Here is an 18,793-nt window from a genome sequence, read left to right on the forward strand (position 1 = left end):
AAATTTTAGACATCAGGGGCAGGGTGGCGTGCTGCAGTAGAAAGAAGTCTATACGGGAATACGCAAGGTGTGGAGCTGAGTAATGCGTGTAGTCTCTACCAGTGGGGTCCCTCCAACCGCCAAGGGTCCACCAGTTGGAGGTCGAACATGGACCGTTTGACCTTCCTTCTCTGGGCGTGAGTGATCTGGGAGATCCCCCTGGTAGAGTCCAGCGCAGGGTCCAACACCAAGTTGAAATCCCCACCCAAAATCCACACCCCCTCAGCAAAGTCCTCCAGCCGTGACCAGAAGGTTTCCAGGAAGGGCACCTGCCCTGAATTGGGGGCATAAACCCAGGGCAATGACCTGGCCAAGACCATGCTCACCCCCCTAGACTTCGAGTCGGGCGAGGGAGCATGATACGTTACGGTATATCTGTTGTTGCCCAGTCTAGGGACCTGACCGGCCCTGAAATGTGTCTCCTGCAAAAATGCTACATGCGTTTTCTGACGCCATAGCTCGTTTAGCAAATTCAATCTCTTTTCGGGGACATGGAGACCCCTAACATTGAATGAGGGAGGTAAAATTAACACCCGGCATAATTTGTGTAACCACTCACCGCTTCGGTGGGACTGCATCCAACACTCCCGACAGGGACCACACAAGGTTCTCCGGCTGGTATCACTCCCGGTAGTAGGGCCACCCACCTGGCAGCGCGGCACGGGCGGGAACACAAGAGTCCTACAAACAACACTGAAACAAAGGGGTTACGAGAAAAAAGAGAACACGTACCAAGCACCGGGTGAGACGCTGTCTGACCCTAGTGCACGGCCGCGGAAAGAAACCTTGGTACTAAAGACACACACAACTGAGGCGTCCCTATGGGTAACTCCTATGTGGAGAGGGTACACGGAGGCCCGCGCAGCATCTCAATGCTCATCAACTTTGCGGGTCTCCTGGAAGTTCCTGTCTCACGTATCTAGTTGGCGTGGTCCTCTGGGGTCGGGGAAGATTGGCAGGCCCTAGGTTTACCCCCTCCAGGGACGCGGTATCCAGCCAGTCTGGAAGCGAGAGGGGCTCACACTCTAGGAAGCCCGCCAGGTCCGGTAGTTGGCTAGGGTGGGTCAATCTGAAGGTCCTGTCACCTCTGCCGATCATCATGGCAAATGGGAAACCCCAACTATAAGGGATCCCTAGGGCTTGAAGTCTATCCGTCAGTGGCTTGAGGAGGCGCCTCCAGTACAGGCTTTGAGGGCACACATCAGGGAGGATCTGGACTCCCGCTCTGTCAAAGTCAACTATTCCTTGTCTCCAAGCAGCGCAAAGGATTTCCTCTTTGATGTTAAAGAAATGCACGCGGCACAACACATCTCTAGGCCTGTTCTCAGCCTGGCCCCTAGGGCCTAGGGTCCTGTGCACTCGATCAAGTTCAATCCGGTCTGTCGGGGGCTTACCCAGCAGACCATTGAATATGGCCGTGACCGCAGCTCTGAGATCCCGACCACCGGTGGCCTCAGGGATCCCCCGTAACCGTAAGTTGTTGCGGCGGTTACGGTTTTTAGTGTCTTCCAACCTCAGCTGGAGTTGAATCGTCTGGGCCCTTTGCTGCTGCATGGAGTCCTCCAGCTGGGTGACCCGAGTCAGCGCAGTGTCCCCTGCTTCCAGCGCGGCAATACGTTGGGTATGCTGAGCTACCCACTCCTTCACCTCAGCCAACTCTGCGTGGAGTGAGGCCGCTATTTGGGATATCATGGCCTGCATGTCCTCTCTGGTCGGGAGTGCTGCCAGCATGGCGCACAGGTCTGGCCAACGGTCAAGTCCGCGCCTCCCGGTGTGTGCGACGGCCCTGGCTGCGATTGCTGCATCAGCCCCAGCATGGGATCGGCCAAGGAGGAAGTTGGGGACGCAGAAGGGTCCATCTGTCCCTGGGAACCCCCGCATGGCGATACTGTCGGGGCGTCAGCAAGTGACGAGACCCGAGTGTCCTGGGGCTTGGTAGTAGGCCGGGCCCAAGTGAGTCTAGCGGCCTGAGTCCGGGTACCCGCCGCGGGCTGGGACAGGAACGAGTCCAATCGAGCCTGTGTACAAGGGCGGGGGGTCCGCGACCGTCTGGTACTTCTTGACATAGGGCGAAATGGAGTCAAATAGAAGGATCAACTGAGACAATCTCCATTACACTCTGGAGCTCTCCTCGCACACGTCCGCTCGCCGCCATGCTCAGGCCACGCCACCCCCTGTTGCTTTGTTTTGATCAGTGAACTTTAAATATTAGTTGTCTTTTAATCCAATGCAAATATTTGAGTAAACCTGATATGCATTGCTTTCAGTGATTCTGTTAAATCTTATTAATGCCACGGGCGTACCTAGTATGTGATTGGCAGCACGGCCCTGTAAACAGACTCTGCTTACCTTTTGTAAAGCCGGCTGCTGGCTTTACAATAGAAGTGATTCTGGTGGTTCAGCTGCGGCCAGATTGCTTCTATGGCCCGGGAAAGTGGCAGCTCGACCCTCCCCCCACCGTGTTTCACAGGGCCGACATGTCTTTCTATTTTTTTAATTTTAGTTTATTAAATTTTATTTTTTACTTTATTGCTGGTATTGATAGCCAGCCTGCTATGGATATTTCAAATTGCAATAACCAATAGCAGGCTGGCAATTGCATCCGCCCACTGCCTGCTGTCAATCAGCAGAGGAGGGACCTGAAGGAGAAAGTTCTCTATCAGGTCCTCCTTTGCTGATTGGCAGCAGGTAGTGGGCGAGAGCAATAGCCTGCCTGCTATTGGCTATTGCATTTTAAAATATCCAATAGCAAGTTGGGTATAGCTCCCAGCCTCTAGATGCAGCGGAAGCTTGGGGCGGGGCAGAGGAGACATGGGGCGTGGTAAGGAGGAACGGGCCAGGTGATCAGAGGAACTTGCCGAGTGATCGCAGGAACGTGTTGGGTGACCAGGGGAACGGGCCGGGTGAGTGGAAGAGCGGAGGAATGACTGGGTGAGCAAAAAAGTGGAGTAACGGGCCGTGGCAGAGAAGGACCTGGGTAGCAGCGGAGGTACGGGGGGGTCCAGCGGTGGGAAGGCAGTCACAGCCGTTTCTCCTCCCTGCTCGTGCTGGCTGCAGTGGTATGTGCCCCTGCTGCCTCTGCCGATTTACAGGCGGGGAGAGCAGCGGAAATTTTAAAGGGACACAGACCTTTGCAACAAAGCACCAGCGGGGAGGAGAGCTGCAGCAACTAATCGATGATGAGAATCGTTGCCAACTTTTCTCATCGATTTTAATCGATTAGTTGTTGCAGCCCTAATTCATGCAACACGTTAATCGCGTTACACATGTTGGGTATCGCTGTGCACGCCAGAGAGAGCAATAATTCCAGAACCAATATTTATGTGCATTTCTAAACTGATGACCTATAGGGGTTTTCAAAGCGTCGTCTATGGACTTTTTGGGGTACTGATTTTTGTAGTCGTTTCGGGGATGCACGCAATTTTTAACCTGGGCATGTTGGGTATCTATTTACTCATTGTAATCTCTTTTATATTTTTCCAAACAATGGTATTTTATTGTGTTTTGGGGCACTAAAATCAACTTAACTAATTTTATGCTACAGGGTGTTGGCTTTCAGATAATGTATAATCTTTTGGGGGTTTGAAGTAATTTTCAGGCCTGAAATGTGGATTATATCGTGTGGAAAAAATGAAGAAAAAAAAGGCCTTGGCAGCAAAAGGGTTAAACAAATATATACCCCTTGCCAATATAAACTAGAAACTGAAAGCTACAAAGCACTCAAAAGTACATCCAAATAAGTGATACTCTGCATGAAATGCAATAGAACAATATAGTGCCGGGCTACAATCGGAACAATACGATTGTATATAGAATGTTAATACAATGTGTAAAAAATTGAAAACAAAGTTAAATCAAACAGCGATAAAAAAAATTAAGTTATATAGTATTTGAGGTTGAATAAAGGCATTAGTCCATCAAGTCAAACCTATTATAACAAGTGTAAAGTCCCAAAGAAAAATGAAGACCCAGTGTCTAAAATGATTATAGTGCTCAAGGTAAGGAATACAACATCCCAGGAGACGAGATGTGAACAGCTCCATTGAAATGGATTGGAGAAGCTACATAGAGCGATATCGCGTGGAAATATGAGCGATATCGCTGCAAAAGTCGCTCAGTGTGAATGGGGCCTTAGTGCACACCGGTGTTAATTTTGGCTGCAAATTTCGATTTCGTTTTAGTTAGGGATGTCCCGATACTAGCATTGGTATCGGGAACCATACAGGGCATTTTCACAAGTACATGTACTTGTGAAAATGCCCCGATACATAGCGCCGATACTTGCACTATGTTTTTTGGTTTTCTTTACCTTCCATGCCGTGCGTGTTGGGGTCTCCGGCCACCTACATTAGGACCCCACCGGTGCAGCAGTGATGCAACGCTGCTCTCCCGCCTACTGCAGACTAAGCCCGTGCGAGGAAAATCGTGAGGCACCTCGAACGGACAGCCACCAGTTAGTGAGACGGGAGTACACACTCCCAATACACTGCATCAATAGATTTATAATTATTCCCTGCTAACATGAATAGGTTAAATGATCCATAGTGCAACTACATGTTAGGGCTGCAACAACTAATCGACTAAGTTGATTATAATCGATGATTGAAAAAGTTGTCAACATTTTTCAATCATCGACTAATCGGCTTTCGATTAGTTGGCCCTGTTCACGGCTCCACTCGCACCGCACCTCCTCACGCTCGCTGCTCCCATTCCCTGGGAATTGCTGGAGGAGGTTACTTTACTCTCAAGGCTTTACTTCCTGGGAAGATATGTATTACCTATTTATTGTTTTTATGTAACGCTTTACTCGCTATATGTGGGTGTAAAGCAGGCCACTTTTCAAGCCTGCTTGTTCGACGGAAGACGTGCAACCGTACAGTAGAAACGGTCACACGCCTTCCATACACTTTGCGATTTATCGTACAATCGCGGGATTTCCCACGATTCTTGTATGATAATCGTACAGTATATGGGCAACTTTAGTGTGTTTTAAAGGTGCCCATACACTGTATGATTCTCGTACGAGAATCGCGGGAAATCCCATGATCGTACGATAATCGTACAGTGTATGGAAGGCGTGCGACCGTTTCTACTGTACGGTCACACGTCTTCCGTCGAACAAGCAGGCTTTAAAACCCGCCGAGAATCGTACGATTCTTGGCGGGTTAGTGGCCTGCTTGTTCGACAACTGCCGAACGGGCCGGTGTGCACTCGCGCACACTGCCCGTTTGCAGTGATCGGAAGCTTGCCCCTCACTGCGGTCATCGGAAGCCCGCCCCTAAGACAAGTCTTGCGATGGTCGTAAGGTGAATGGGCACCTTAAATCTTGTCTCTGTATGATGACAAGCATCTAACCTTTTTCAGGTGGCGTTTTTTCTTCCAATCTCTAATTTACTCACAGATGGAGCTGATGCATTGATTGTAGCTGCCTGGGTGTGTCTGCTTCACAGGTGTGGGGTCTTTATTGATTACTCTGGATACACTACAGAGTGTGCATCACTTTCCCAATCCAGGATGAGAGCTGGTTTTGCTATGATTTTATATCTCTTGGACAGAGATCGCATGCAGGAATATATTTCGCTAGTTGTAGGCATAAGTGGACTCTGTATTAGAAGTCTTTCTCTGGTCTGAATCTCTTGTACAATTGATGCATACATTGGAGATAATCGCCTGTTGGGTGAAAGCATAATTGGGCTCAGTATGTGTTTTTGCAGCTGATTTCATTCTCTCAGCACTTGTATAGTTATATCATCTACAAGTTAACCATCTTCTGTGTTAGTGGAAGCAGTATGTGGGTATGCCGGGAGCATTGGTATTCTATACTAACTAGATATTTTAATTACTGTTGAGCAGAAACATAATTTGTCTTATGATGGAAATGTATATCTCGATACTTGTGCATACCTCATGTATTGGTATTACTATGCTGTCTCAGAAATAACCAATTTACTGCTATAGTAAGCGTTGAGTCATGAGGTGCAATATTTGTACATACGTAATGTATTGGTGTATTTTATATTTCTATGCGATCTCAGTAACAACCAGTTACTGCTTAGTATAAGCATTAGTTCAGGAGGCAATCTATGAATCTCAGTATTGATGCATATTACTATACTGCCTCCAATGTAACCAGATTTCAGCTTTAAGGTGCCCATACACTGCACGATTATCGTACGATAATCGTATGCGATCGGTTTTTCGTACGATAATCGAGCAGTGTGAACGGAGACGTGCGACCGTTTCTACTGTACGGTCGCACGTCTTCTGTCGAACCAGCATGTTCGAAAACCAGCCGGGAATCGTACGATTCTCGGCTGGTTAGAACGGTGCTCGGAAGATAAATGCTGAACGGGCCGGTGTGCGCACGCGCACACTGCCCGTTCAGCATTGCGGTCATCGGAAGCCCGCCCCTCAGGGGGGTGGGCTTGCGATGATCGAGAGTGCGATCTGCCTGTCCAAGATAGGCAGATCGTACGTTTTTTAAATCCCTTTACAACCATCGCAAGACTAAAGTCTTGCGATGGTTGTAGAGTGTATGGCCACCTTTTAGAGAGAGTATCATTGGTTCATGGGGTAGTCATGTATCTCCGTATTGGTGCATACCTTGTTTTCAGTATTGCTATACTGCCTCTAATTAAAATCAAGTTGCAGCCTCAGTGTAAACATCTTTGGCCCAGGAGGAAGGTAAGAATATCGGTATCTAAGTATAACAGGTGAATAGGTGTGCTATACTGCCTCTAAAACAACCAATTTTTCTTCCTTTTGTAAAGCTTTATTACTGATCTCAGTTAGGGCTGCAGCTAACGATTATTTTCATAATCGATTAGTTAGCCGATTATTAAGTTCGATTAAGTCGACTTAATCGAATAACTGTTGCAGCTCTAATCTCAGTCCTATTACTTTCCTAATGTTGGGTATTTATATACTTTCTCCCTTATGGCTTTAGTGGAAGCATCATCTGTCCATGGGGCAGTTCTGAATCTCTGTATGTGGTATACCTTAGTTATTGCTATTAGTATACGGGGTCCATTACGGCTTTAGTGGAGCTAAAGTAGGTCCTTTTATTCGATTCAGTAATGCATCATTGGTTGTAATGTAGTTGGGAATCTCGGTATGGGATTCATCTGAGTTCTCTATATCTGAACTGTCTACACGTTAACTTATTACAGTTTCAATAAGACATTCTTGGTTGCTATGTAGTTATGTAGCTCAGTATTATTATCATCTAAGTTCATACTTTGTATAGTTATGTAACTATACATTCTACAAGATAACGGTGTTCTGCTTTGGTGAAAGCATTACCAGTTATGATACAGTTATGAAGCTCAGCCTTTGTATTCCAAGATTATACTTGGTGCATTTTTATGACCACATGTTAGTCACTGCGGTGATGAAATCATTATTAAGTCCTACAGGCTTTCCTAGTAACTCCGTTTGAACCATTTGGGGCTTGTTCTTTAAAATTCTCACGCTTAAAATGTGCTAGTAGCCATTATTTCAGCTAGGAGAGTCAGCGACATGTACGCTTTGTCGATTTTGGATCCCTATTGCACAATTCTTACGGACAAATTCGTATTAAAGCCGGACCCGGCTTTCCTACCTGAAGTAGTTTCAGTATTTCACAGAGCACAGGATGTGGTAATTCCCTCCTTTTTTACCAATACATCGAATGAGGAAGAAGCAGCTTTACAAAGCATTGATATTTGTAATTGTGGGCTATAGTACATGAACAAGACTAAGAGCATCAGGAAATTGAACATTCTGTTCATACTATTTTCTGGACCTAAAGAGGGCCTGAGAGCTTCTAAAAGCTCTAAAGGAAGGTGGATTAAATTAGCAATCAAACAAGCTTATGATCTACAAAATGTTAAAACCACCAGAGAATATTATGGCACGCTCTTCGAGGGCCTTGGCCTCTTCATGGGCAGAAAGTGCAGGGGCTACAGCAGATCAGAGCTACGTGGTCCAGGTTCCTGACGTTGTCGAGTACTATAGAGTTGAGGTGACACTCAACCAAGATCAGGCTTTCGGGAGGAAAGTCCTGTAAGTTGTGCCCCCCCCTAATTGTGAGTATGGTGCTCGCTTATCCTCTCTGATGCTGTCCTGGAAGGTGACTAGAGAAAATTAGAGTTAGGTACATGGTAACTCTGTTTCTAGGAACCTTCCTGGACAGCAGGGATTCTCTGCAGATATTGGAGAGTTTTATATTGGAATATATTTATATGCATATTTAGATGATGGTCTAGCGTTGTTGTATCCTTCGGTTCTTATAGTTTAACTGAGGTATGCAGGGCATGTGATCCTTTTTTATTAGGTGTGGGTGATGTGTTTCCTGTTCCGGTGGGAGAAGCCTATTTCTCTGATGCTGTCCTGGGAGGTTCCTAGAAACAGAGTTACCAGGTTTGTTTTCAACAAAGGACCAGTAATTAGATATGCATTGATTATAACAACTTGCATATGACATTCTTCATTCTTTCAAGCAGAAGTGCAACTCTAAAATAATAAAATAAAAAACGATATTGGTTGTAATGCCATTGCACATATTACCTTAGTTATGTCAATATATTTTCATTCTAGTTTTAGTCTTGGCTTAGTTTTTATATAGTTTTAGTCACTGAAAAAGTGATGTTGACGAAAACTATGACAAAAATTGTGCACACCAATATAAACATTTAACCTTTATTTAAAAAAAAAAAAACTTACTCGCCAGCGGATGCAGTGGCAGTCAGTAAGCTGATATAAACACAGCTCAAACCATGAGCACTTGCTGCCCTGTGCATGTTTAGTCAGTCAAGACCCCTTGACCTTGACGAGGTCTATTGCGATTCTGTGAAACCTGATTTAAGCCCAGCTCCCGTACTGCAAGAGCTAACTTCTCGTTTATGCTTGGGGCACTGTAAAAGGCTGTGTTACTTACGTGTTCGCTGCTTCCGCCAACTTTTTCCAGGCAACTAAGCTGGTACTTACAGCCTCTACTCCCCTTCGCTCCAGTGAGCTAAACACCTCAGACGTCATCAAGTACATTGCATTGTTTGCAAGGGCATCGAGGGACAGTCCACAGCCAGAGCGCATGGGGAACAAGTGGAGAGCTCTGACTTCTTCTGGGTGAGCCAGGATCAGGTAAGTAAAACCGCTTTTTCCTGTTCCCTAGGCACAAACAGTTAACCCTTGAAGTGTGGAGGCAACTCCACTGCAAGGGAAAACTCTGGAATTGTGCTTTAACCCCTTCCCTGCCGGCCGCTTCTTGAATGTAACAGCGTCTAAATAACAGCCTATTAGCCTCGCCCACGCGCACAAGTGGGAAACTGTCAGATTGAAAACGGCTCAGTTTGATCTCTGGCCGCAGAGCTGCAGTGCTGGTCCCGGGCTCACACCGGGAACAGCGGAGCCTGGGATCACCAGCAGCGGCGGCGACGGAGGGGGGCGCACACCCGACCGCATATTACAAGCGATCGGGCATCTCTACAGACGCCCGAACGCTTGTATGTAAACAGCCATCACTGGCTGTTTATATTCAAAGCCGGTTTCCCGCTCGTGCCCGCTGTCTAGCGGCGGGGGGGGGGGGGGGGTGTAAAAAGGCGCACCCCCCCCCCATATTGCTATCACATAGGGAGCAAACAAGCTCGAGCACGAGCGGGACGGGATGGGATGTCTAAAGATGCCCACCCGCTCTCAAGAAGCCGCTATCTGGCCGTTTAATTACACCGGCCGGACAGCAGGTGGTTAAAGTCCCCAGTCACACATACACGTGCGCAAACATGCGTCTGGCGTGCATAGGTGTGAAAACAACAATTGCACCCATTATGCCGCACATGTTATATCACTGCAAACGTCAGAGCGCAAACAATAATTCTAGGGCCATTATTGACTGATAACACTAAACTAATGAGCGGTAAAAGCTTTTAAAGCATCGCCTATGGCCAAGTTTTGGTACGGTTTCATGTGTGTGGTGTATATTCACCCAACGTGACCCCGTCTTTTATATTTTACCAAACAATTGACTAATGATAAATGTATTATAATGTAAAATGTCTAATTTTTTCTTAATATAATAAAAAAAACAGTGGTGATTTTAATACTACCAAACGAATGCTCTATCTGTCCCCCAAAAATGGTACAAAATGTATTTTTCAGTATGACGTTGCATGACGGAATAAATGTCAGCCAAAGTACCGTAGAGCTGAATACTGAAATGGCCTGGACAGGAACGGGGTGTAAACACCTGGTCTTTAAGTGGTTATAGAGCCAAAGACTGGTCTAGATTGCCGTAATTGGCTGGAAGAAGTTTGTGGAATGTACAATGTGTACACTCCATTCAGGTCCCCACATGGCAGTTCAGAGCGATGCCCTGCCATGTAGTGCGCTTTGGAAAAATGCAGCATGTTTGCATATTATCTCATTGCCCCACCCATCACACCTGCATTGTGGCATGAATAGGACACATAGAAAACAGTTTGTTTTCTTTTGTCCTTGTGGTGACCTGCATTGATCTGGTGTGGTACAATGCAGGTTAGACATCTTCCCTATCTTCTACTAGTTATTTTTTGTTTTGAGGAATTGTCACTTCTATCATGTGCTTAGTCACCAAGTCCCAGGTTTTAAATCCTGAAAGTATCTCCCGTCAGCCATTGAGTGCAGGTTTTCCTAGTTGGTATAATGATGATGATCTTACTGCAACATCCCTGCAATGTCCACACCAGAGCCCTGTCTTGAGTGTCATGTCATCCTGGTCTAAAGATTTAGAGCAGTGTCTTTTACACCATGTCCAGAACAATAGGAGTTGCGTAGCCCATCCCTGTCTGTAAAGACTCTTTTTATCACAAGTAAAGCTTGCATGCATGTCGGTAACCCTTCTGGCACTGGACTAGTGTTGCCCTGCTGTGCCTCCTTGAGCTTTCCTTTTGAAGCACAACTCCAGCAGCTGCAGTGACAATTGGTGCACAGCTCGACCAGTCCTCCATCTCCTAGTCCAGGGGTAGGCAAACTTGGCTCTCCAACTGTGCTAAAACTACAAATGCCATAAGGCATTGCAAGTCACAGGCATGACTCCCAGAGGCAGACGCATGATGGGATTTGTAGTTTCAGCACAGCTGAAGAGCCAAGGCATTTGCCTTAGGTGGCACTTTCCAGGGGGGTAGCAAAAAAGCCACCTCCCAACCAATGAGGCAGAGCCTCAACCTGCCATTACCGGTTTCTGTGCCGATACTAGGCATTTACACAAATACACCTGAAAATGCCCCCATATTTTTGAACACCAGTGTCTGCCCTAAGGGTAGCCTTCTGGGAACCTCACGGCTCTGCTTTCAGCGCTGGTCTGCAAATCTCCTCCTCCATCCTGCTGCTGCCTGCACCCGCCATGAGGCGACCCTGCCATGAGACAGCCCCACAGCCTTGGTGACACTGCACACAGCCTTAGTGATGCACTGCACAGCCCTGGTGAGACCCTGCATAACCTCCTGAGACCCTGTGGACATTAGGCTGCCAACCTGCAGCAACACAAGAGTATGTAGCTTCATATTATTCTGCATTGCTAGCGGTGGTATGCATTGCTAATAGCTCAACCTGTCGGAAGCTGGATACAGCATGCCCGCTGTATCCAGCAACTGACAGGTTGTGCAAAATGTCTTAACGGGAAGGGGTGGACAAATTTAGATTGGGGGTTGTCTGAGTTTAGTCTTGCCTAGGGTAGCACAAAACTAAAAGACACCACTGCTGACACCCACTATAAATTGTGTAGGTACCCCATAAGGATATACAGGTGTGGCACTTGTCTTGCTTCTCAATCGGCATGTCAAAGTCTGGTGCTAGGTTATAGGCAGGTCACCTCAACAAGTGCCACACCCATCCCCTTATGGGTTATACACAAGGTTTAAAAAGTTTTTAAAAAGGCATATTTATGGTATTGTACTATGTGCCTTTCTTTGAGCTGCATTGGGAGATTTTGAGGCATCGTTTCAACACATAATTGCTGAATTATTAATCTCTTACGGGGCACAAGTGTGGTTCTCAATACTAAAGTATTTTAGTTAAGTTCTATGCTAAAAGCCGTTCTTTAGTTTATTTGAGTGTGAAAAGATACCTGGGGATATTGTCACCTGTATGGGATCACCATTGACATGGAATTTGTTTGAGAATGATTCTAGATCAAAATAGCATCTTGCTTTGTGGATTCACCTACAGATTTACTGGATACCTTTTCACTATATTAAATTGCATTGTATTGGACACCTATTCAGCATATCCAGAGTGCAGAGTGCTTATTCATCACACTGGGATTTTTTCCCGATTTTCATCATACATCAGAGGAGCATAATAATTTGCATATCATTTTTGTTTAATTTTATTATAGGTTTGTAATTTTTCATTATTAGATCTAGTGCTTCATATATTTAGGTAGGTTAGATGGCTGTGCTGCTTACTTTTGTGTGACATCAGTCTGGACTTTATTACGTAGTTACATAGTCGGGTTGAAAAAAGATGCAAGTCCATTGAGTTCAACCTATAGAGATATGGGGGAAAAAAAGCCTAAACAACGCTATGCCCACAATTACCCCCTGTTGATCCAGAGGAAGGCAAAAAAAACCCCTATAAAGCATGGTTCAATTTGCTCCTACAGGGGGAAAAAATTCCCTCCTGATACCATAAGGTAATCAGATATTCCCTGGATCAACAATCTCTGATGCTTAATATACCTATAAACTCAATATCCAGTAATATTCTCTGCATTTAGGAATGCATCCAGATTTTTATTTTTTTTTTAAACAAACTGGAGGAAAAGAGGTTTAACCATTGCATGAGGAAAAAGTGCCCCCTTGTCCTTTGCCGTGACCTTAAAGGAGAACTATGAGGCGAGTGCTTTTCACTCACCTCATAGTTCTAGCCGACCTGTGACAATGACTGTCGCAGGTCGGCTCAGTAGATCGAGAGGTGAGCGAACATATACCGGCGTTCGCTCACCTCTCGATCCTGGGTTTCCCCCGCTCTGATCCGCCAGCGCTGACTGGTGGATCGGACAGGGGAAGGGGCGGGAACAGCTGGCTCTGCCTCTAGATAGGCAGAGCCAGCTGTCGGTCACGCAGCTGTGCGGATCCCGGTACAATTGTCGGAATCTGCTTCAGCTGCAGAGTCTCGGTATACTGAGCCTAGGGTGACGGGAGGACGCTAGTTTGTGTCCTCCCGTTACCCTAAGGAGAACTATGGGGAAAAGACTTAACCCCATAGTTCTCCTTTTTAAAGTGAATAATTTGTCACCAAGCCCACTATATGGACCATTTATGTATTTATACATGGTGATCATTCCCCCCCTTAATCGCCTCTTCTCCAGAGAGAACAAATTCAGTGCATTTCCTCTTTCCTCATAGCTGAGTTGCCTCTTATGAGTTTAGTTGCCCTTCGCTGCACTTTCTCCAGTTCCACAACATCCTTTTTGTGAACTGGTGCCCAAAACTGAACTGCATATTCCAGATGAGGTCTTACTAATGCTTTGTACAGGGGCAGGATTATGTCTCTATCTCTGGAGTCTAGACCCCGCATAATACAAGAAAGTATTTTGCTTGCTTTAGAAACTGCTGCTTGACATTGCCTGCTATTACTCAGTCAATGATCTACCAGAACACCCAGATCTTTCTCCACCATTGACTCCCCCAAGCATACTCCCCCCTAGAGTGTATGATGCATGCATCTTTTTAGTCCTCAAGTGCATAACTTTACATTTATCAACATTAAACCTCATTTGCCAAATAGATCTCCAATCACACGGTGCATTCAGATCTCCTTGTAAGTTGGAGACACCCTATTAACCTGGTATCTTGTATCTGTCTCCTGTCTGTCCATCCTGTGGACCAGGCTATTTGCTGAGACCACCATTCCAGTAGATTATCTTCGGTCCTTTGCTGGATGTGATCTTGTCTGCAGCAGCTGCACACCCTTGCTGCTATCCAACTCACGAGCAGTCCTTGGCATGAAGATCATGCTTCCTTGAACCCTGCAGCTTAAATTACCTTTTTGGTACCTTTTAGGGGGTGTGGAGTTCCAGGCACCAGGAGGGTAGGTTTTTTTTTTAGTTTTTTTTTTTTCTTACATTTAGCCCTGCTATAGGCAAGCAGGGCTAAATGTACAGCGGGGAAGCCGAAACCCATTTTGTACAAGTGATCTCAGCGATACCCCTGAGATCACCTGTAGTAAGCCTGTAGGTCTGTGTCGTCGCCGTCTACCCGGGCAATCGGGAAGTCTTCTTGATTGCCCGGGAAGCCGAATGCATTCTGTTTGGCCGGCTGGATGCTGATTGGCCGGGAAGCCGGCTTTCCAGCCAATCAGCATCGAGGCCGGCCAACGGCTCTGACAATATGGTGACACAACCCGGCGCCTAATTCCCCTCACATAGATCCTTAGCCACATTAATTAACGTACCAGTACCTCAGCCAGTGCTCTCCAAGTGGGCAGACACCGCATTCCAAGATCTTCCCACATCTCTTGTGTACAGCGCCCACGTGATCAGCGCTCAGCCTGCTACTGCGCGTACTCAGACTGCCCAGTGCTCTCATTCAGAAATCCCGTCCTTGCGCAGTAGCAGGCTGAACGCCGATCATGTGAGCGCTGTGCAGTGTGCACACAGGAGACAGCAGATCTGGCCGAGGGGCTGGTATGTTAAAGAATGCTTAGGATCTATGTAAGGGGAATTAGTTTCCTGCCGGATGGTGGTCGTGTCGCTATGGTATTAGATTTGTTTGCCTGGCTCGACACTGATTGGCTGGGAAGCCGGCTTCCCGGCCAATCAGCATTGAGCCGGCTAAACAGCATGGAGTCAGCTTCCCGGCTCTATCTTTCCTTGCCGCACTGCCAGTCAGTGGAAATCTCCCGCTGACCGGAAGTTCTAGTATCGGGAAAGGTATCAGAGTTTGGGCGAGTACTCACCTAAATACTCGGTACCAGCACAGATACCGATACTAGTATCAGTATCGGTGCATCCCAACTCTTAGCCTTTCTTATATTGTCCGATGATGACTCTCCTCACACTGTATGCAGCCTGATTGTTCTCTTAGCAGGAATAATTTGTTCATTACTATTCCAGGAGAACACAGCTCTGGTGTCCACGTTTTGGCACTGTTTCACTCTGCAGAGATGCAGTGCTTCTGTTCTCTGCTGCTGTTTAAGCCTTCCTATCTGTCTAGTTCCATTCATCCAGCTCACTTCACCTTGGCATGGTGAGTATTTGAATTGGCGTCTCTTGCTGGTCACCTTTTTATGATTTTGTGTAAAGACAAAGTGGCCCTGTGACCTCGACCTTGTGTGTGTGTGTGTGTTGGGGGTTTTTTTTCCCATCTTAAGAGTGTTTTCCCTCATTCTGCCAGGTTAAGGTGGTACAGTGAACTCATCCATGCTTTTTTTTCTTTTAAAGTTAATAGGACATAGCCTTTCCGTCATCTGGAAATTTCCTTTCCATTACTGCATGTATATCTGAACTGTACTGCTTCTTTTGGTAAGTCAGATTCACTGATTTATACCTGATGGCTCACCTAAGGCTTGCTGCTATCCAGTCCCACTATTGCACAATAGTTTTGCCTTGCAATACCTAATGGGGTATTCGGTTATCTTTCCTTTTTGCTGCTTACTTCACTAGAATAGTCAAAAGCCCTGGACTCTTTAATACCAAGCTTGTTTCCGAGGATTGCAAGTTGGTCATTAGTCAACACGTTTTACAAGGCTTTACTGAGTAGGCATCATGCCATGGCAGAGGCCTGTTTTGGCTGAAAGGTTTTGCAAGTTGCCATGTGATTAGCTAGACTTCCAAACGCCTAGGTGTTTCCTGTGAGTGTACATGTACATTTTTTTTCCTTCCCTTATTTTGGACATCACAGTGGTCTACTCTTTCACCCGGTGAATGAAAAAAAGATATTTGTACTTGCCATTAAATCTTTATATTTAGCTGTTCATCTGGGGAAATAGATCTCAACTCATGGAGTTTTCCATAATTTTCATGTCTGTTGCCAAAATTAGTTTGCGACTTTTACAGAATTCCCAAGTCTACCTCTTCCAATTCTAGCTTTAACTGGCAGTGCAGGTGGGGATATCCCACAGATAGAATCTGTGCTTTCTGCTATGCATTGCTTGGTGTCCATCTCCTAGTGGCAGGGGCATATACCCAGTGGTCTAATGTGTCCTCCAATGAACTACTGAAGAAAAGGATTTTCAGGTGGAGTACAAAATTTGCTTTTAATAGCAGACAAATATGAAATATTTTTTTTTCTATTGTATTGCTTTTTTTTCAGGTTTTAATTTTTTACACAGCTCTGTAGTTTGAGAAGAAAATAGGTCACTGGCTCTCTATCCTCCCCACCACCACCACCACCACTTTCTTCTATACATCTCAGTCCCAGATTTCAATAGGACAAATGGTGCAAACTTCAACCTATAGTGTTCTATGAATCCTGTCATGAGTTCACATGTAAATGGCAAAAATTTAAGCCAAAAACATTATAGTGTCCTTTTTTAAATCAAGGCTGATATTTCTAGCTTAATGTGAACTATGTTATGATTTATGAACTGTTAAGACAAATTACATTTTATTTGAATGTCTTTGATAAAAGGCACAGGTGTACAACTGCTGTCCTAAAAGAAACCAAAAGTAATACTAAATCTTTTCCGGTGTATTGTAAATTCCTGGATAGTTTGTCATGTGCTACAATTTACAGTAATGTTTTAAATTGCTAATTTAACATTCTAAACCGTTTATTTTAACATGCAATTCTATTTCCAACAATTAGAACTGCAGCAGTCAGCACTCGCCTCTTTCCCCCTCGGCTCCAGCTGTGGCATGTCCCTCGGCATCCTCGCATCTAATGCAGGTGAATGGACCTGCGCTAGATGTGATGACGTCACAGGTCCTTAGACCGCTAGAGCCTGGGGGAGAAGAGACTGTGGGGACCAGTCTAGCAGTCAGGCGGGATCGAGGATCAGGTGAGCATATCTTCTTTAATTAAGACATTTGGCTCTGTTGTGGTTTAATAATGTACATTGCATTAAGTTCCCATGTGCACCATATCATTTTACTTTTGTGAGCACTCTAGTGGTACTTTGTGGCTGTTTCCTAATTAGCATTTTTTTCCCCTTTTTTCTTAAGGACCGGCATGCTGACTTGTGCATCCATGGTTATGTCGATGAGGTTATGACACAGCTCATGCAACATCTAGATATTAAAATCCCCATATGGACTGGCATATCTGTTAAAATAGAATCAAGCGAGCACAATCTTAAATCCGAAGTGGTGTCAAACTGTAATGGAGACCTGGGTTCTTTAGAGTGCCAAAAGAGCAAGAGGGAATGTTGTGTTGAGGAGGTTTCCAGTCTGCCGAAGCGAGCAAAAGTTGAAACGCCTTGTGTATGACTGCAGTGTATGTCATGGTATATATGCTTGTTTTAGTGTATGATTATGTATTATGTATAGGATTAGAAATCCTAAACTGTGGGTTTCCTTCAAGGGCAAATAAATATTGGCAAAACCAAGAAAAACCTATGTAAAGGATTTGGAATAATGTTGTAAGTAGTTTTATGTGTTTGTTAGATTTGTTTTCAGTAGGAGTTATTTGCAGGACTGCCCTCCAATCAAATTGTGCACATTTTCTGTTCCAAACTGGGTAACATGGTGCTCTGGAGTCAACTGAATACAAGTTAGTGACACAAAAACAAACATAGAAAGTCCCTCATAATTATAGCCAGTACAAATGCTGCCATCAAATATCCTCCATCTCTTATTGGAACATATTAGAATGGTGCAGATGTGACACACTTTGGACCAATAAATGGGTACTTCATTGGCCAATATCTAAAAATTGCATACAACTTTAGTTTTTTTCTGTCCTACATCTACAAATGGATTACACATTTTTCTGTTTTCAGCTCTCTAGTCCCTGACGTTACTGTCCATTCTCCTACCAAATATTATGCAAAAGCTATTTCAACTGACAAATTTCTCTGTGATGAAACTCTTCTTTGACACTACTCTAAACACTTTCACCTGTAATTCTGTACTTTTCTCCCATCTTCCAGGCCAGCAACCTCGTCACATTAGTTCTTTTCCTGACTGGTCGGCCTTGTGGTCGCGGGTCCCCGCTCTGTCCAGCTCTGTTTTCAGGCTTTTGCTGTGGATACGGAGGGGTTTTCCTGGTTTCTCTACCTCCCATTTTGTTACCCAGGGAGGAAGAGTCCTGAAGCTCCCAAGCAGTGCTGCCCTGTCTTTGCTGGTCCAGTGGATCAGGTGTGTGTGCGGGTGGTGGGGCGTGCCATGCGTTCCGGTACTCGAGCAGTCAGATCTAGCAGCCGCTGCTGTCCTCACTTCCGCTGCGCGCCTCTCTGCAATTACACACCGGGACGCCACTTTCTGCACAGCAACCATCCCAGGACAGGTCGTGGGAGAAGAAGCCATCATTGCTCTAATGCAGGAAGAGGGCAAGCCGGCTACTGTATCCAGGTTCAAAGTTGGAGTGAGTAAGTCTGGTTCCCTTGACTGGTGCAGTGTTTTTAGGTGGAAAGCCAGGAGAAGATTTAGTAGGCATTTTACCATGGTGTTTTTTTGAATTGCCTAGGATCCTTCTCCATCTGAGAAAATGACCACCCAGGGTTCTGTTCCACCAACTGCCCCAGCTGCCAAACAGAATAAAAAAGCGCTGCGGTAACTAATATTAAGCTCCCCCCTGGATATGCTAAACCCTTCTGTGATTCATGCATGCAAAAGTTCTTAGCTACTGAATCTTCTACC

The 18,793-nt window shown here is 45.6% G+C and overlaps 1 protein-coding gene across 1 annotated transcript in view; it reads left to right on the plus strand.

Moving 5' to 3' along the window:
- Positions 1 to 17,429, plus strand: part of SIRT6 (sirtuin 6) — a 39,922-nt gene extending 22,493 nt beyond the window's left edge. The window contains exon 8 of the mRNA XM_018573581.1: positions 17,159 to 17,429. Within this exon, the coding sequence (XP_018429083.1) occupies positions 17,159 to 17,422 (264 nt within the window). The 3' untranslated portion in view covers positions 17,423 to 17,429. The remainder of the gene's footprint in view (positions 1 to 17,158) is intronic.
- Positions 17,430 to 18,793: the final 1,364 nt, after the last annotated feature.

Source organism: Nanorana parkeri, unplaced genomic scaffold (assembly GCF_000935625.1).
Source record: "Nanorana parkeri isolate BGI_ZX_2015 unplaced genomic scaffold, ASM93562v1 scaffold2437, whole genome shotgun sequence".
NCBI classification, from domain to species: domain Eukaryota; kingdom Metazoa; phylum Chordata; class Amphibia; order Anura; family Dicroglossidae; genus Nanorana; species Nanorana parkeri.